The 20,345-nt window shown below is 36.8% G+C and overlaps 1 protein-coding gene across 8 annotated transcripts in view; it reads left to right on the top strand.

Annotated features, from left to right (window-relative positions):
* Positions 1-20,345, top strand: part of LOC126185115 (catenin delta-2) — a 491,417-nt gene that overhangs the window by 444,048 nt on the left and 27,024 nt on the right. For all 8 annotated transcript variants that reach the window (XM_049927926.1, XM_049927928.1, XM_049927927.1 and 5 more), the window contains 5 exons: positions 2,063-2,301; positions 13,401-13,543; positions 13,622-13,874; positions 13,957-14,095; positions 16,621-16,966. In XM_049927926.1, the coding sequence (XP_049783883.1) occupies positions 2,063-2,301; positions 13,401-13,543; positions 13,622-13,874; positions 13,957-14,095; positions 16,621-16,966 (1,120 nt within the window). The remainder of the gene's footprint in view (positions 1-2,062; positions 2,302-13,400; positions 13,544-13,621; positions 13,875-13,956; positions 14,096-16,620; positions 16,967-20,345) is intronic.

The raw sequence follows: 20,345 nt of genomic DNA, 5'->3' as shown, positions 1-20,345 counted from the left end.
TTATCCTCGTTTTGCTTTTGTTGATGTTCATCTTATATCCTCCTTTCAAGACACTGTCCATTCCGTTCAGCTGCTCTTCCAGGTCCTTTGCTGTCTCTGACAGAATTACAATGTCATCGGCGAACCTCGAAAGCTTTTATTTCTTCTCCATGGATTTTAATACCTACTCGGAATTTTTCTTTTATTTCCTTTACTGCTTGCTTAATATACAGATTGAATAACATTGGGAATAGGGTACAACCCTGTCTCACTCCCTTCCCAACCACTGCTTCCCTTTCGTGCCCCTCGACTCTTATAATTGCCATCTGGTTTCTGTACAAATTGTAAATAGCCTTTCGCTCCCTGTATTTTACCCTTGCCACCTTCAGAATTTTAAAGAGAGCATTCCAGCCAACATTGTCAAAAGCTTTCTCTAAGTCTACAAATGCTAGAAACGTAGGTTTGCCTTTCCTTAATCATTCTTCTATGATAAGTCGTAGGGTCAGTATTGCCTCACGTGTTCCAACATTTCTATGGGATCCAAACTGATCTTCCCCGAGGTCGGCTTCTACCAGTTTTTCCATTCACCTGTAAAGAATTTGTGTTAGTATTTAGCAGCCGTGACTTATTAAACTGATAGTTCGGTAATTTTCACATCTGTCAACACCTGCTTTCTTTGGGATTGGAATTATTATATTCTTCTTGAAGTCTGAGGGTATTTTGCCTGTCTCATACATCTTGCTCACTTTATGGTAGAGTTTTGTTAGGCCTGGCTCTCCCAAGGCTGTCATTAGTTCTAATGGGATGTTGTCTACTCCCGGGGCCTTGTTTCGACTTAGGTCTTTCAGTGCTCTGTCAAACTCTTCATGCAGTATCATATCTCCTATTTCATCTCCATCTATATTCTCTTCCATTTCTATAATTTTGTCCTCAAGAACATCGCCCTTGTATAGACCCTCTGTATACTCCTTCCCAGCAGATTTTATTTCTATGCTCCTGTGTCGTTTGCCCCTTATGAGCATAATCTGTTGTTTCTACACCAAGACAGCCTCTCCTCCCCCCCCCCCCCCTCCCCTTCCCCCCTCCCAAAAAGACAGAAGAAGGGAGAGAGAAACACTGATGATGGTTGGATCTTCGTCTGCTTCATGTGAATCTACATGTTTGCATTACTTACTTTGCTCCTTTCCTGTCAGGAGCATAGTAATACACGCAGCACTCATCCTTGGCTATTAGGCGGTTAAAGATATTGTCTGGATTGACCTGACAGCTGCAACGTTTCTGCTGCTGCCTCGATTTGGAGAGCTTTTTGAATGTGTGTGAGTAACCAAAGAAACCAACGGATAGTAATCTTTTTCATGTTCAAAATGTCATATATGGTGCTAGAAACTGAATCATGACTGATTTTCGTTATCGCCTCTGTGGTGATATGCCAGTTTTCGAGCAACGAAGCCTCTAATTCTCTTGTGAATACAAGTTCTTCACATGGAGATAGTCTGCCACTTTGTCCTTAATCATTCAGAATTGTTTGACCACACTGCTTGCACCACCTAATCATTGTGTCATATAATGGTGCATTTGTTGCACCACCAACTCCCTTTCAAATGCAGAAAACAATCTACCCTGCAATACTCCACTTTTCCAAAAGCTTTCCCCCCTCTTTTTGTCCCTCTAGCAGGGTTCTTTGGTATTGTGGCATGAGGTTTTGCAGTGTGTTCCAGGACTGCAGTCACATACTGCAAACAGACAAAAAATTAATTTTGTAATGTTATGTTTTCAAGGTGATTAATTAAAATTTTATGGCCACCTACTGTACATTATTTTTACATGTTGCTGATGAAACCCATGTAGTAGTGGCCTTTTTCTGCTCTTTTATTGGTGGAAGTAAATTTAAAATTCCAAATGCAAATCACCCATAATCATAGGTGGCTACCATCTTTTAACAGCATGGTTATCATTTATCCTTGTAAAGTATTATTAATATAATGAGTCATATTTATCAGAGATCTTTCATGAATTGAACTGTATATATTTGAAAAGTTTCCTTTACATTTTTGATGGGATGTTATTTTGTCTCTTTTTAAAGGAATGTTAGTTCTGCAGGAGAGTATGCGAGGAAAAAACTGAGAGAATGTGATGGTTTAGTTGACTCCTTGTTGTATGTTGTGAGGTCGGCGATTGAAAAATCAAACATTGGTAACAAAAGTGTTGAAAACTGTGTATGTGTGTTGAGAAACTTATCCTATAGATGCCAAGAAGTGGAAGATCCTCATTATGATAAGCATCCTGTTCCAACGCAAAGCAGAGTTGGTGCACAGCAGAAAGGTAATGTCCTCTTAGGTGTATTTTCTCCTTTCACTAACTATGGAAAAAAGTTTTAAATTTTAACTTTGTTTTTTAATATGTGTTGAATTCTGACGACTGCCAATTGGTGTTACCGTGCACGTTGATGCCAGTAATTTCTGCAGAGTATAATTACTATATGCTATGTTGTATTCTTATCAGCTCAATTAGCATCCAGCTAGTCTTCTTAATTTGATTAATAATTTGCTATGCTGCTTTTGTATTCTCGAATTTTAATTCTGTGTGTGGCATTACATCATTTAAAAGTATAATATTTAATAGAGCAAGTCAGAGGTAAGCTTTGTAAGCCCCCATTTTTATAATTAACTCTTTTGCTAGAAAACAAGTTATGAAGTATAATAATAACCAGGAAATTCAGGTATTGTAAGCTAACCAGCTTTTGGCACTGGAGTGTTTTGTTTGTTGATGGAGTCACATAGGACACACCAGCATGTTACATTGATGATAATTTTCTCTTTGTATGTTTGATGATAAATGGGGATGCAGAATGATAAGAATTTGCCTCGGAGAAATGAGATTTGCATTAAATTAAATCTTGCCTTTTTCTCTGAATTATCTTCATATCATTTCATACAAATGTACTTCATAACTATTTCTCCTGCAATTTGTGGTCTTTTTGTCACATTTGTTTATTGTACAGCATTGAATGCATACCTGAAATACCCACTCCTCACATCTGACATGACATTAGTATTTATTGACTGCTAGTGGAATGTCAGTAAGAACAGTTGTAATAATAGTCACCGTTTTTATGGATAAATGCAACTACTTTTGTAGAAACTATATACTGATATGTGTAGTAGCAGAAAGTAAAATAATGAGTTACTTTCACTTCACTCCATAACTTCCTGAGAGACCTTTTAATCATTGCCTAAGCAAGCCCTTTCTAAAATGACAATTCCCTGGGGACCACAAATAATAAATGCTACTTTTTTTAGGAAAGTTGTCCTGCCACACACAAAACAAATGCAGTGTTAAGATAAATCTACTAAATAACCAGAATGAATAGTGCACTGGAAGCAGTTTCACATTATGAGTACTGTAACATAATAAGAAAAGTTGTAAAAAAGAAATCCTGAAATATGTTGTACTTAGACAGTAAAATAAAACTGATACGGAATATTAGAAAGAGGGTGTGGGAGGGGGGGAACAGGAGAATCAGCCATAGAAGATGAACTGTTTCTTGTAAAGAGAATCAAACTGTTATAAAAGACTCTTCATGTGCGGAAGAGACTTTTAAAAATTACTTTTAAAAACTAGGAGGAACTTTGGTGTAAGTTGTTTGGAAGAGGGAGCAAAACTGTTCTCAGAAGAAGTGATAAAGATTGTCTAGTTTCCTTTTTTGAAATTCTGTCCTTAGCACAGACAAGTCCCCTTGGGTTAGAGCTGGCTTGATAGCCTGAACCTGGGAGTTCAGCAAGTATATGTCATTGACTTAGAAATACGTAAGAAATATGATGGAGATTACATAATACTAGCTAAACAAGACTGGAGTCTTTGTTGCAATCTAGATGCTTTAAAAATGATAGATTACTGGGAAAGAAGATGGAGTACACATTGCAATAAATAAGAAACCTATGTCAACTATAGTATAAGTTGAGTTCAAACACAGGATATGTTCAACAAAACTTGTTTTCAGCAAGATAAAAATTTTAGCTACATTATTCTGCCAGCTGTCAGACTCTTCAGAGTGACAGAAAATATACTTCCTGGTAAATGTATTCCCCGCTCTTCCCAAAACAGATTGAGAGTGTAATCACGTACCAGTTGAATGGAAAAATTACAGTTTTCTTAAGTGCCAGGCAATAGAAGCTTAAGTGTTAACATTCCTGATCCATAAATATCAGTTCAAGAAGGATAAGGTTAAGTGATTTTGGCAATCTGCATTAAATTTGAAGTGGGGTTAGAGTCCAGTAATGGCAGAATGTGCGGCTCAGTGGTTGTATGAATAAGTTTCGAACTAGAAATCCGAAGGTTTGAGGTTTGATCCTCAGGTGACCCTAGAACATTTCTGTCATTTACTGCTTCTTTCACTTCTGAAAGTGATTTGTATCGTGAAAAAAACCCTATTTAGCACCACCATGGTGTGGAGTCCATATTGTATTGAAGGTCCCCCTGTAACTTACTGGTTAACACAAAGATTGAGGGAGGTCAAGAGCAACCATCTTTGTAGGACCATGCTAAGTAAATCTCTGTGCTGTTCAAGCAAATCTTTGGGTTGAGGGCAGCTTCATTTTAGTGACAGAAACAATCTCCTGTTCTGTGTCAACTGCCTTTCCCATAACTTCAAATCTCCACTCTCTTGCAACAACTTTAATTGAGGACACTAAAAGGATTTATTCTTGAATCTTTGCAAGAATGTTTCACAGAAATGTTGGTATATGTGAGGATGAGGTGAAGTTGTAATTTTCCCCAGTCATGTGTTGCTGTGACATTTGCTGCAGCACCACTATCATTTTAGTGATGTATGAAGTAGCCTGCTATGTGTAGAAATAATGTAATGAGTCATTGTAGCTATTACATGTCGGACCCTTACTTAATTATATATTTTTATGAACTATGCAGTTTTATATAAGTTTCAGTAAAATTACACCAGTTGTCATGTTAGAACAGACGTTTTATGTAGAATATGGTGAAATATGTTATCTAATTTGAGATGTTATGCAGGCCATACAGTTTGTTATGTGTGTATATCATGTGTTTCATTGACATAGCATGTAGACCAAAACCTAGAGAGTTTATATTTTGCCCATATCCTGTAGTCAATTTGAATGTTGTGCCTGTTCATTGTTTATTACTTCTGTTGTTGACAAACTTTGATTTTTTTAAATTGTTGTTTTAGAGCATGTCGTTGCACATGTGTTTTAAAATATGCCATTGCACATTAAATTTGCACGTTGTAGTTCAGTTCTCAGTGGCCTATTTAATATTAAGCAGTATTCTGTTTTTGCATGATGCAGCATTTACTTTTGTCGCTAATGTGTGGAATTCATACCTTTTAAGGTAATAGATTTTTATTTATTTATTTTTTTTAACTTTATTTGTGGGCTTTTGTTTTGCACCTGTAACACACATGCTTTAAGGTGATCTAATGGCTCAGCATATCTACATATAAAAATACTTGGTCTGTTTCCATTTTTGCAGACACTACATTGTACATACTAAACGTGTGTGAATTTACTGTTCTCCCATTTAGTTATGAAAGGGAGACATAATTTTTCCATATAGTCAGAATTGGATGCAGTTAATTGTAGAATGTATGGGACTGGCTGTACATTTCTTAATACTGGTGATTTTGTTCTGAATAGGGCCATTCACATTTCGCACTCAAGCCTGAAAGTGGATAAATAGAGAGTAAAATTTATTTTTAGTTTAATCTTTGGTGTTATATAAAAAGCCTTCAAATTTTATTTTAGGGTGTGGCATTTACTTTTAACTAATATTTTAATGTGATACTGAATGAGAAGTATGTGGGGTAGCAATAATAAATTGGAGTAGTGAAAGGAGGTATAATATAAATCACGAGTAACAAATTTGCCATAACATTAACCTCCTAATATTTCCATGTAGTACATGAGATTATGAATGCATTAGAACTTTCACATTTGTCTGAACCACATGCAGTAAAGCAATTCAGAGTAGCTCCAGTATATAGTTAATTTCATTTAATGCAGATGTTGTGTGTATTTATGGTATAGGATTTCAATTGACCTGTCTTTTTTCCTTTTATATATTGTTGTTGAGGTTTTTGGTTTCTTCTTTATATATAACTTTAAAATTCTGTCTTGTAGAGATAACTATCCCATATTATTTGTAAAACAAATTATTACATTATCTTCTCCTGTCAGTTATATATTTTCTTATTCCACTTTTTTTGTAGCATACAGCCTCTGTCAAGGTAAGCAACTGTACAAGTAATAATTACACAAACTGCTTTTGAGTTCTGTAAACCTCTTACATGTGCAGCTAACAATAATTTTGTCAGTGCGCATGCTCATTAGCCTGTTTCCTCAAAGCTCAGAATTATTAGGTACTCTTCTCCCACAGAAATTTATGCACTGATAATTTACAATAGTGTTTATGCACTCTCTGTTACTACATTTTATTGACTGATGATGCATTCATGGGGCTACAGTGTTAGTCAGCTTTACTATGTGAAATTAGCCAGGTCAATCAATTTGCCAAATAACATTTGTTCTGGTTTGTGTGCTACACTGACAATAACGTGTTGTTAGGTTTTAAAAGCCTATATCATCATTTTATCTTCTTTTTGCTGATCTCCTACTTCCCTTTCTCTGTGTGTGTGTGTGTGTGTGTGTGTGTGTGTGTGTGTGTGTGTGTGATCAGTTCACATGTAGGCTGGATCAGTGTACTTAAAGGCTGAAAGTTAAATTCACAGGTGTGTTATGTGGAGAAAACTGGAACCACATACCACTTTCTTTTAGCTAATGGCCTGTTTTGAAATTGTTTATATTTTCAGTTTAATAAGTGCTTTTGAATCTCAAAGAACTTGTAATGCATAAGGGAGAAACTGAGAATTATTATTGCCTCCTAATTCACTTCCCTTTTAATAACCACTCAGATTTACACTGCATAAACTTCCAACCTTTGCAAGTAATTGTTACTTTTCCAGTACAATCTCAGTGGGTTTTTTATAAAGTAATTTCAATATGCCTTTGAACAACAGTATGTACAGTATGAGTCAAAAAGGACTTTATAGCTGTGGAATGACCTAGAAATTTATTGAAATAACTTACAGAATTGTTAGATGTGTCATTTTATAGCAAGCAACCCTAAGTTTGATTCAAAAAGTGCACCTGTACTCCCTCCTGCCACCAGGAGTGCCAGCGTAGTGCATATTTAAAACGCCTGGTTTCACTGGTGCAGAGCACAACGAAACATTCCTGAACACAATAATCTTCAGCAGTGAGTCAGAATTTCACCAGTGGCTTGGTGAACACCCACAACTGTAGAATACAGGCCAGTGAAAATCCATGTGTAACCCTGGAACACATTTGTGACAGACCCGAAGTTAATGAGTTTTGTGCCCATAAGAAATTGAAAGTGTATGGCCCTTTCTTCCTCATGGAAAAAGCTGTCACTGGTATTGTGTACCTGGATATGTGTGAAAACTTATTAATTCCACAGATCAATGAAGATGACTGAAATAGTTTACTACCAGCAAGACAGTGTTTTCTCATGGAAGTTCAAGGTTTCCTAGATAATCGCTTCCCAGGTCAGTGAATTGGCCGCAAAGGGCCAAACGTGTGTCCACCTCACTCCCCAGACTTGACATCACTGGATTTTTTTCTCTGGGCTTTAATTAAAGACCACGTGTATGTTCTTCCCCTACCAATTTAGCCAACCTCAAAAATCGAATCTACACTACTGCTGCACAAGGTACAAGTGTGGGAAGAAATTAATTGCCAGTGGGATGTCTGCCACATTACAGATGGTAGTCACATCAAACCAAAATGACACTTGATACTTTTATGTGATACGTGAGGTTGTTTGCTACAAAATGACGTGTCTACTGATTCTTTAAGTTATATCAATAAATGTCTATATCATTCCAAAGTTGTAAAGTTCTGTTTGACTTACTCTGTATTATTCTTCTGCAGTGAAAAACCACAGACCCCAGTCCTTTGGGCACGTGTGTGTGATATTTCTGCTGTGCACAAGTGGTCGAGTTTTTGATGAGTGGAGTTTGGAGTTTGTTAAGACAAATATTTCACAGAATTGAGGACTTAGCACTTCTTAAAAAGTTGTGCAGCAAAGTTTTGAATTTCACCTTTAACATTGTTTTCATGCTCTATTATTAACCGTTCTTTCAGTTCAAATTTAAAGGAATGAAGCGAAGTCTCATCCCCTGTCACTGTTTGTTAAGACAGGCCATTTTTAAGTGGCCTGTCAAGTTGGTGAATACCGTGTTGCTTGTCTTAATCACATTGGTCAACATTCACAGCACCCAGCATTCAAACACTTTCCAGAAACCAAGATTTTCAGTAATGGTAAACACACTTCTTTTAATGATGGAAAGCTTGTGAGACACTTGATTATAATATGGTGAACAGCACAAATGATGTCATCAGTGTGTCATTGCAGTGGGTGATCAGGCATACCTCATTTGATTAGCCAGCAGTTTTCGTCCTCTGATTTCAGTACAGTAACAAATTCATACACAATAGCAGCACTATCTGTTTGTAGAATGATTTGATATTTCCAGTGAGAGTAGGAATAGGTCAGAACATCAGTGTGAACTTAAAATCTGCAACACAGTTAACAATATAAAAAAAAAGAATGGGAGTCTCTGCTCTTTCTGACAACGTTGTACAGTGTATAATAGCACAAATGGTAAAAGCCAAATGTTACTTATTGGGAAAAGCATCTCATTTTTAATTTGGCTGCATATTTGTTCTCGGTTTCATTTTCTATATTTTTGATGAAATCTAAAAAAGCTTTATTTTTTTGTCACTTCACATTATCTTTTCATACGTTTGTATGTAGCTGCCCTCTCCATCCAGTTTCTACTCACTTTGCTCAGAAAACTGGAGTGTTCTTTTTGTATGTTATTTATATACTGTAGTCATAAAAGTGCTTGTCTTCTAACTCTGAGGTATCACTTAAATAATGTGTCACTAGTACCTCCGTAGAGGTGCCAAACATGGGACACTCAACTAATGAGAGGTCTGTTCACTGTAACGCAGATGTGTGAGCATTATCTCAACACAAACAGTTTCCTAAAGATTGGTGAGGGAATGTAATGTCTGAAATGTGTGTGTAACTGAAAAATATCTAGGACAATAATAACACATATTTTAATGATGTGTGTGCTGTGATTGTAGGTAACTGACCAACAAGACACAGTTGAAGTTGTACAAGGCTGTTGTCATCACCTTTCCTGCTGACACAGAGATTCTCACCTTTTCACACATTCTTTATTGTTCTGTTATAACCACATTTTCACCTTCTTTGACTCTGGAAAATGATTCTGCACCAAAGTTTTTTGAAAGCTCACTACACAATGCAGTAATGCTATCCCTTTTGCATTATACATGGTCTAGTCACCTTAATGTAACTACCGCCTATGTTCAGTGTCATTGTGCAGCTGGCAGTTGGTAGCACTAGCAGCAGAGGGTATATAAAGCGTGTTTCAGGCTCCAGGAAACAGTGCTGTTGTTGTCGTAATGTGAAAATGGAGCAGTTTATCTGACAGTGAAAACAACATGATCAAGAGCTTTGGCAGCAAGGGTGGAAGCATTTCTGAAATGGTCAAGTTTGTAAACTGTTCATGTGCCACTGTGGTTAAAGTATATCATACATAGCAAAATGGTGCTATCCAAAAGTGGTGCCAAGACATCTGTGGATCTGTGGTGCACCACAGGCCATAGAAGACAGGGGTGAACAATGGCTGCATAGATATTTACAGGTGAATAGATGTGCACTGTTGAGCAGCTGACCACCCAGAGAAACCAAGGGTTTATCAACAGTATCTCCTCAATGGCCATTCAGTGAACATTGCTGTGTATGTGTCTTCACAGCAGTCATCTGGTTCATGCATCCATGGTGGCTGCTGGTCAGCGATGATGAAGGCTGGAATTCACATGGCAATATCACAACTGGACATTCACTGCGTCGTTATGGGTGCCCTGTTCAGATGGATCACATTTTATGCTCCATCAGATAGATGGCAAACACTCTGCAACAATTGACATAGGGGTCCATGCTGGAGGAGGTATTGTTGCGGTCTGGGGAATGTTTTTACGGTATTCCCTGGGTGAGCTCATCATTCTGGAAGGCATAGTGGATCAACATAAGTATGTGTCAATCCTTGGGGACCATGTCCAGCCCTATATGAAGTTGGTTTTTTCTTCGGCATAATGGCCTCTACCAGTAGGGCAATGCGACATGTCACACAGCTCTCAGTGTAAATGCATGGATTGAAGAGCACCAGAATGAGTTTAATGTACTCCCCTTTCTGCCAGACTCCCCAGATTTAGACCCAGGTGAGAATCTGTGGGACCACCCTGATCAGGCTGTTCGCACCGTGGATCCTCAACTGAGAAACCTAGTGTGGCTGGAGTTGGCATATCTCCACATCTCTGTTGCTACCTTCCAGAACCTTATTGACTCTCTTACAGCATGTCTCACTGTGATCCACACTGCAATAGGTGGTTCTTCAGACTTTTGACAGATGCTCACATTAATGTTACTGGACTGTGTAGAAATTAAGAAATTTGAACACTCACTTCCTTCTTTCTCTCTCCTCCTTTGACTTCAGTAAATGTGATTTCTTTTAGTATTTATTGTGATAATATATGTAACTAGTGTTCCTTAATAAATCATACATGATTATGTAGAAATGTATCTTAGTGTCGTGTGTTGCATCTGCTTAGTTCATAAAGTATTCTGCCTATATTTAACTGACTGCAGTGCAAGATATTGGCTTTGACATCCTATTTAATAGTTTTCTGCCAAGAGCAGTTTATGTAAACAAACATTTTATATTGTCATACACCCATGTTCATTCACTGTGTATGTAAATGAGACTGTCTTCATTTATTATTGTATGTCAGATAGAAGCTGAAAAAATTACACTTTTTCTTGCAGTGTAAAACATCAAAATGTTAAAGGGGGCTCAAAGACAAGTTGGTTGTTGAACTCAAATTTCCACAAATTTATAGTCAAGTTACATAATGCTTAGGAACATGAGTGTTGGGCCCGAAGACTATGAAGACATGGTTCTGCTAATGTAATAGATAATGGAAAATTACGTACACTTTAGGAAATACATTTTGGTGTATTCAATACTGTTTTGTGTGCGTGTGCGCGCATGGTCTCCCCCCCTCCCCCCCCCCCTCCCTTTCCCACTGAGAGAGGTTATGTGTGTACACATTCACCTACACAGACTGGTTGCTCTTTTCGTTTCGCAATTACTTCTTTTATATCTTTGCTTCAATTTTTTGTCTTCTGCATGTAAGGAAAAGTTACTTTCTTTTATGTGCATAATAAGGGGTGTGGTATTTTACACCAATAATAGGTGTTCTGATGTGCATGCCTGCTGTTGAAACTGTCATGTAATTTTCCATTTTCTTTTAGCAGCTTTATAATTAACTGTGTTTTTTCTACAGCATTGAATTACCTTTCATTGATATTCCCATAAGATCTGTGAAATTTATTTGGATTTGTGGGGTTCAATTTGATGAACAAATGTTCTCATTTGCAATTAAATAGAATGCTTCATTACTGAAAGTTCATCTCTCCCAGTTGTCTCCTCCCCTCACCCCTTTCCCCTCAAACAGGTGTGATATCTCTCCCTCCCTCTCCTTTCACAATATGGATCAAAGATATGCAGAAACACAAGGAACATCTCTAAGTTTTTTTCTCATATGTTAGAATACATGTAGCATCAGAGAAATTATTGTTTAATACATTAAATTGTTAATTGCACATGCTCATGCTTTTCATTGGTTTTTAGTGTTTGCTTTATATTTCAGTGCAGCTTTGCAACATCTCGTGTGTGGGTGTGAATGGCTTCTGAAAATTGAGGTACAAATCTTTGATTTTCAGAAAGTTCGCAGGGTGAAAAAAAATTAATAAGTGAAATGATTCATTGAAACTGAAGTTTTGTCTTTAAGATTGCAATATGCAGTATGTTATTGTGCTATCTGTGATTTTCATAGTTACAGACATTTGCTTCAAGATGTGTAATGCTGTTACTTTTTTGTCAGAGCTGTGTCATTTGAATTTTTGTTCCATTATACCACTTTATAGTATTAACTTCTGTCTTGTCATTTTTGAAGTGCTGTTAACACATTGTCTTGTACAGATTAGGCTTGCGTGTATGTGTGCGTGTAGTTGGAGCCATTCGGTTACCATATGAAGTAGTAACTATGTTTGCATGAACAATTATTGTTATTTGTAACTGCAGCTGTGTAATTAGAGGTAAATGCATGTGTGAAATTTAATTTGGTTGTTCCCTGTGCCTCATTTTGCTTTTGTATTTTAACCCTTTCAATGTTCTGTAGCTCATTGGTCCATGGAATACTCTCTCTCTCTCTCTGTGTGTGTGTGTGTGTGTGTGTGTGTGTGTGTGTGTGTGTGTGTGTGTGTGTTTTTGTGTGAGAGAGAGAGAGAGAGAGAGAGAGAGAGCGAGCACACGCACGCGCGTCCGTGCCCGTGTCCGTCCATATGCATTTCAATGCCTCGTGAGCTTGGAGATAATTCTTTAAGTTGAGAGGATTACTCAAGAAAGTTGATGAAGGGTGCATATTGTATGTAATTGTAGATCATAAGGAAGGACAGTACAGGATAGGATTCAAATTAATTTATTGCACCACTTCTAGATGTGCATTAAAAAGTTACTTCCTCTTCCTGTTGCAAGATTTCTTTTGAAGTAAAAGTTAATAATTGATTACAGCGGGGAAAAATGTAGTGAAACTTTAAACTAATAGGAAAACGTCTGTATCTTCTAATCAACATATATGGCATTTAGTCACTTGCTAAAAGTGTATCCATATTACCTCTGAAAGAATATAATCTCTCATCTTCAAATAATTGATGCTCTATTTCCTGTCAGAGAACCATAGACGTAAATCCTGATATGTCTATTCTGATTTGACTTGCATATAGTTTTCCGGAGCCCATAATGTCTGTGGTGAACTCATCCCAGAACATGACATGTCACACCTCATCCGTCCCAATCAGAACTATTACTCTACCTGTCGACAGTATTATAGCCATCAGTTTTTAGCAAAGAGAAATGAAAGTTTCGTTCCTTTCAGACCCAAAGGAAACATCTCAGTTATTGGTAGCTTGTCACATATTTACCACAACCACACTTGCTTAAGCATGATTAGGTGAATCTTAGTGAAAAAGGTGCCTGTAACGCGCATTTATCGTGTTTTGTGGGGACGCACACTTTTCACATAAGAAGGTGTCAGTTTTGCAGTGAAACTACGGGGCTTCCTTAATGATTTTTAGTAGTAGCCACAAATAGAATTGGATTCATTGCTGTCAGTAGTTTTGAAACTCATGTCTATTATTTCCTGTTCTTATAGGTGACAATTTGGGCTGCTTTGGTGCAAGCAAAAAGAAAAAAGACGCACAGCCCATCCAACAGAAGGAAACAGCTGCAAGCAGCCGAAGCACAAATCAACGACTAGAACCTGTCAAAGGAATGGAACTTCTCTGGCAGCCTGAAGTAAGGAAGAAAACTTGTACTTCTTTACATTGTTATGTTGTTGTTTCTTGATCCTGATCATAATTTTCTTTTACTTAGGTTGTTCAGTCTTACCTCTCTCTCTTGCAAAGCTGCTCGAATCCAGAAACGTTGGAGGCAGCTGCAGGTGCACTGCAAAACCTTGCTGCATGTTATTGGCAACCAAGTATTGAAATAAGAGCAGCAGTGAGGAAAGAAAAGGGTCTTCCAATTTTGGTTGAGCTTCTGCGAATGGAAGTTGACCGGGTTGTCTGTGCTGTAGCAACAGCTCTGAGAAATTTGGCCATTGACCAGCGGAACAAGGAACTGATAGGTATTATTAGGAACCACAGGATTGTCTCAAAAGTTTCTGTACAGAACTACCTGCTTTTAATTTTAATGTTTATCTGTTTCAGGGAAGTATGCTATGCGAGACCTTGTACAGAAATTACCGTCCGGAAATCCACAACATGATCAGGGAACATCAGACGATACCATTGCCGCTGTACTTGCAACATTGAATGAAGTAATAAAGAAGAATGCAGAATTCTCTAGGTTTGTGAGCTTGCCTATACTGTAATTGTTCCTAAAATATGATTTTTAGAAGAAGTGGTGTTCAAACTAGGTTTACTCTAGGAATAACATACTCTATTAAGATTTACCAGATATAATATTTATACTTTTTCCTTTCTTTTTGAACAATAGTTATATCAAGATTTCAGTGTTTCTAAATTTCGAATATCACCTGTCCCCCCCCCCCCCCTCCCCCTCCCCGGTGATGTGGGATATATAAATCTGTTGTATCAAGATCTATCAATTAGGGTGTCTCAACACACAAAAAAAGGCTCAATCTGTTTCAGCAGAATCGATTGGTTCACACAACATGCTGAAAAGTTGCAGCAGACTTGCATTTGTTTTTACCATTATTTACAAAAGGACAATAGCACCACTAGGAAATATGTAGAGGGTGTAATGTAAACATCATGTCGTATGACTTGGGAAACATGATGATGATGATGATTATTATTATTATTATTATTATTATTATTATTATTATTATGCATTTGCAGATTTCTTTACCTTCTGATGACACATTTTTATTTCTGAAACAGCAAAAATACTTGTTATATTGGAAACATTAATCCATCTGTGATTTTGAAAAGTAGATTGCCCAACAGCTAATATTTGATTAAAAGTTTACTCTCAGGTGGTCTGTGTAGTGCTTCATAATCAGTTTAAAACCAAAGTTAATGACATCTTGTTGTCAGCTGTTGGGGTTGAAATGTAAATACGTTATTTTCTTTTTATATGTCAGAATAAATGCTGTGGGTCGGTGTAATAAGAATTGCAAATACTTCCTCCACAAAAAAAAAAGAAAAAAGTAAGGCTACCCACATTACTAAAGAACTATTTGTCTTGGTATGTGACTGTTTTTTGATATTAAACTATGTCCTTATACTTAGGGACAGGAAAAAGCCTTCTTATTTCATGGCCAAATTCAGTGTTATATTTTGCCAAATTTGGTGTCATTTTTTCCTAACTTGATGTTATTTTATAACTTATTTTTTTCCAAATTATTGTTTGCCAAATCTGGTGTTATTTTTCTTCCCAGATTCGATCTCATGTTTTGCACAATTTTGTCTTGGATTTATTGCTAAATTCAGTGTTTTTTTCCAAATTATGTCTCATTTTTGCCATGTTAAGTGCTTTTTAACCAAATTCATTTTTATTGTTTTGCCAAATGTAATGTTTTTTGTGAAATTCAATGAGGTTTTAAAATTTGCTGATTTGTAAATCAAATTCTAGATTTTCTTGGCAGATTTGGTGTTTGTGTATTTTTTTTCACAAATTCCATGTTATATTTGCTAATTTTGGTGTTATTTTTGTCATTATATCAAAGTTCGTTGCACAGGAAATGAACTGACAGGTTAAGATTATACTCAAACCTCGGCTTTGAGGAGACTTGAAGTCAAAATGCAAATTTAACGTTCAATAACTATCAGTTATGAATAATAGTGAATTACTGGCCTCAGATTTTTAACGTTTGTATACAGCAAAATTACAAATTTTTTGATACTGCATAAAAATAACCAATTTTGCATTATTTCACTCAAAATTGCTAATTTTTCACAAAAATTTTCTGTCCCCCCTCATGCTGTAGCAATTTCCATCAAAATTGTCAACTCACTGCCAGTGTATGAGTAGTAATTTTCTTAAGCTCCACTGAAAGATACCTTCTGTAAGGTCTGCCACAAAAGAAATGTGACTGCAAATTTGGATATTGGTCAGATTTGTTTGATATCTGTTGTCACCTTCAAAAAAGTACCTATTGAACTCCATGCCTACAATTGTTCCTTACATTGCTGAGAACAGATATGTGTATCATTTTCTGTACATTAGTTACTCCCATTTTTGTCTTTCAGTGTTGTGCAAGAGCACATCTATAGTATACTGCTTGATACCAGTCACAAAGTTGATTGAACTTGCCACAGTGTAGCAGCACAACTGAACATAAAAAGATAGCCATGCTCTAATACCCTATGACAAATAATGCATTAGAACTGAAAAGAACCTCTTTTTGACAAGGTGGTAGAGTATAATTATCTGCCAGTAGTTAGAAGTTCTTCAAAGACATGCAAGTGTGATTCTTTTGCTTATGCTTGCCAGTACCTACTGCCATATTGCTAAACCAATAGAAGCAATTCTGTTCAAAATTTCAAGGGAAACTGCCTAATGCCATTCACTGTCAAGACTTAATCTTCATGATTATCATGTAGGTAGGTACCAAAAGCTCCCATGGTAGGAAACAAATTTTGGACTGACAAAACCAACAAAAATAATTGGGTAGTTTCAGTGGGAACCTAATTCATTTCACGCCAGTAGATTTTGGAAACTGATAGGGAGCTGAAGGAATACTTAAAATACTTAAAAAGGACTGATGTCATCAGATTACACATTAGCTCTATTGTAATAATTTACAGTTTCCCAAAAATCCTTTGTGTTAACTGTTAGGATGCATCCATTCTTATCCTTTTAAAGCTACGTTCATGAAGCTTATTGTGTGGTGTGTGATTATACAGGTCATTGCTGGAAGCTGGTGGTGTGGAACGCTTGATGAATATAACAAGACAACGTCAGAAGTATACACCGAGGGTCCTGAAGTTTGCTGGTCAAGTTCTTTTCACTATGTGGCAACATCAAGAACTTAGAGAGGTTTACAAGAAACATGGTTGGAAAGAGCAGGATTTTGTTACCAAAACAATAGCTGCTCGAAATGCTGGACCTAATTCTCCAAATAATGCTAACAGCACACTGAATCGACCAATGGCTAGCCAGGGAGGAACACGATATGAAGACAGGACGATGCAGCGCCCAACAAATGTAAACAGTACATCTCGCAGTCCTGGCCCGCCCATGTACCAGCAGGTGTGTTTCTAGCTTAACTGCATGCTTAAAGAAAGAAAGGTGCTTCTGTTCTCTCTCTCTCTCTCTCTCTCTCTCTCTCTCTCTCTCTCTCTCTCAGTTGATGAGACTTACCAAACAAAAGTGCTGGCAGGTCGATAGACACACAAACATACACACAAAATTCAAGCTTTCGCAACGTCACATCATCTTTGTATATATAACGCACAGATCACTTAATGCTAAGACATATTTCGTGTATCTAAAAATGACACTTTCATATCAGTGTATGTTGTTATAATTATTTTATGTGGTTGTAATGTCAGTACTTCATATTCTTGTTTCATGTTTAGAGGCAAAGAGAATTTCTTCAAATTAGTTAATTTCTTGGTCCATTATTTGAACAACTATATGCTCAAAGAGTAAGGTTGTGTTACTAATAAGCGGAGAGCATTTGCAAATTAGTCTTCTATGAAAATTATAAGAGACATTACAAAAATTTGTGACTTACCCTAAGTTAGACTGTCAAATGAAGTCCAGTAGTTACATTTTTGTTCAGGCTTGTCAGATTCCATATGCTTGACTAGACATATTACTCTTCCTCTATCAAAGAACTGCTTTTCAGTGGGACAACATTTTAATTCAAATAGATACTTAGTGGGGTACAATCGTATGATAGGTGTAGAACAGTAGGACACTGCCCACTGATTATCCAGTGTGTTGTGTCAACCTAGCTAAAAGTGTGTTGATCAACCTTTGGCACATAAAGCCGTAAATTATCACGGAATATATCGTAAAAGTCCATGATGTGTGATCAGAAATAGAAGGCGACATGAGTGGGCAATGCTTATGTATTACAGTATAGTGGTTCATAGACTCTGAGCAAATGCTCAGTGACATCTCAACTCACATTTGATGTGGTTGACATTCTTAAATTTGGGGGCCAGAACATAATCTAGCATTTATGAGGAAACTCGTGAAATCAGTGTACTAGATTCCAGGCCTTATGTGGCATGGGAAATTGTGCTGAATGAAAATACCATGTATGTTTGCAAGTGTTGAGCCATAATATTGATGCAGTTTACGACTTTCACAATTCCCTCTGTTGTCACGTGGTGCGTATGTTGAATAGGTGTTGTACGACAAGATGGCGTATCGTGACATAATGTAACAGAAAATGTGATTTATCTAACAAGCAACTCATTTCTGTTGATCCATGATCAAACCCTAATATTTCCATGTCTGCTACAATCATAACTGACACTGTTGGACAAGAATGAAACACTTTTGAGAAATTCTCTTCTGGCTCTAATTACAACACTGGGTGATTAATAATGTGTTTCAAAAGGTGTTTCCCTTCTGCAGTGTCGTACTTTACTGTGAGCTGGGTGACAGGCTGCCACATAGTCAACTTTACATATTGGACAAGGCTCTGATATCCATATTTTTTAGCCAGATGTAAACATCCAGTGCTTCAGCATATACTGACAGTTTGTCGTTCTACCACATTTGATAAATATGAATAACAGCAGCATGTAAACCTCAAGTGAGTTGTGCTCTTTCTGTATACTCATTTCTATATACAGGTCATCACAACCTTCAGATTTACACAAGGCTACAGTTTCGACGATTCTCTTGCATCAAGCAAAGCACTCTAATTGTTTAGGCACTGTATTAGCATTTGAGAAGATTGGTATTCAAATCGCCTTCAGATCATTCAGATATAGGTTTTTTTATGAGTTCCTTAAACTGTGTTAAGTCAAATAATGGAAATGATTGTGTTCTTAATCACAAATGACCTCACCATCAACAGGATGTTTAGCAGTGTTTTGTCTATCCAGTTACTTTGCACAAAATAAACCAAATGCTCTTGTATTGCTAGCACTTGTGACATGAGTTTTGTTCTGTGCCTTGTACCTCCCACGTGACACAAGCTGACCCAAACACACCACTATGGGGGTAATATTGCTGTAACTGATTGGTGTACATTGGAGGACGAGACAAATGTACCTTTATTCACTGCATGTGTACGAATTATTGAAAAGTCAAAAGTCACTTAATCTTAAGATATATTATTAGTACACATCAAATAACAGTATTTTTGTGGTTAATCAGCACATTTTCAGAGCCCTTTCTTTGCAGATTTTAATTTGAAAATGAATACTAATGGTGGTGTTTAATTATCTATTCTTATTTGTAGCATAGGTTTTTTTTCCCATGTTGCCAGTTCTCGGAACACACATCTAGTTTGGAAGATGACATTGTTGGAGAATTCTCTAATTATTCTCCAGTGCTGAAAGTTCTTTTTAGTAAAGTACAACATTGGTTTTCTGACTTTCTGCATTGAATTTTGTCTGTATGTGATGGCATGTCCAGTGAAAAATGGACAGGCCGTAATGCTCCCATTTGTGGTTTGTAGTTGCCCCTTCCATTTGTGCTGGCACCGAGAGGTCTTTGTGAAAGGTGCTGACTGAATAATTCGCAGAAATGGTCTCTAGCTGTACATTTATAATATAAACCTATTTTGTTTCTCAAATAACCTCCCCCTATGTTTGTTACAAAACAGCAAAGTACTTCATACAACTTTGTTGCTGCTAGGTCCTCAGCTTATTTAATTTTTCTTTATGGTTGTTATTCTGAACTGGCTATTCTGAAACACATTGTTTACTCTTAACTGTGGCTGTCAGTTACGGCATTTACACTGTTTTCAAATGTATCTGGCATCAAACTCAAATGAGATTAAGTGGCATGTCATCATTAACTCCCTCTTATGCAAAGTGGCACACAGCAAAAACATATAACAAATGGAATGTGATATGGCACAAATGATAAGACATAAAATTATATTATGTTTTATTGATTTTGTGCGAGATCATCTATGTAGAAGGCAGTATGCCACTCTGCTTATGAAGAGAGATAATGACAACATGGCACATAATCCAGTTTGAGTGCATACAACAGACCAAGCACAAAGTGTTCGAAAATAGCATAAATGCTGAAACTGTCAGTCACAATTGTTTCTTTCAAACAGCCAGTGTGGAGCATTGTTCTGGTATACCACATGGATTTTGGATTATTACTGTAAATTAAACATTTTCTTACTGTTAACTGTAGGACACAGGCTTCAGTTGTATTTCCTTTTTACTATGCCAAAACAGCTAATTAATTATAAGATACTCCTGTAAACTTTGCCATGACAGTGAACAAATTTTAAATCTGAGAAAATGTTAACTGAATATCACAGTGATTACAGTTATTTCATATGTGGCGTTTTGGTGTAATGTGTCTACATTTGACGCACTATTTGGTTAGTAGAATTGTCATTATATTTTAGTGCGGTGAGAGATAAATGTAAAGAATTTCCCATTGGTTTTTCTGTTACACATAATGGCTAATAATGGCT

The sequence above is a fragment of the Schistocerca cancellata genome, chromosome 4 (assembly GCF_023864275.1).
Source record: "Schistocerca cancellata isolate TAMUIC-IGC-003103 chromosome 4, iqSchCanc2.1, whole genome shotgun sequence".
Classification (NCBI taxonomy): domain Eukaryota; kingdom Metazoa; phylum Arthropoda; class Insecta; order Orthoptera; family Acrididae; genus Schistocerca; species Schistocerca cancellata.
This window is presented reverse-complemented; position numbering and strand designations above follow the sequence as displayed.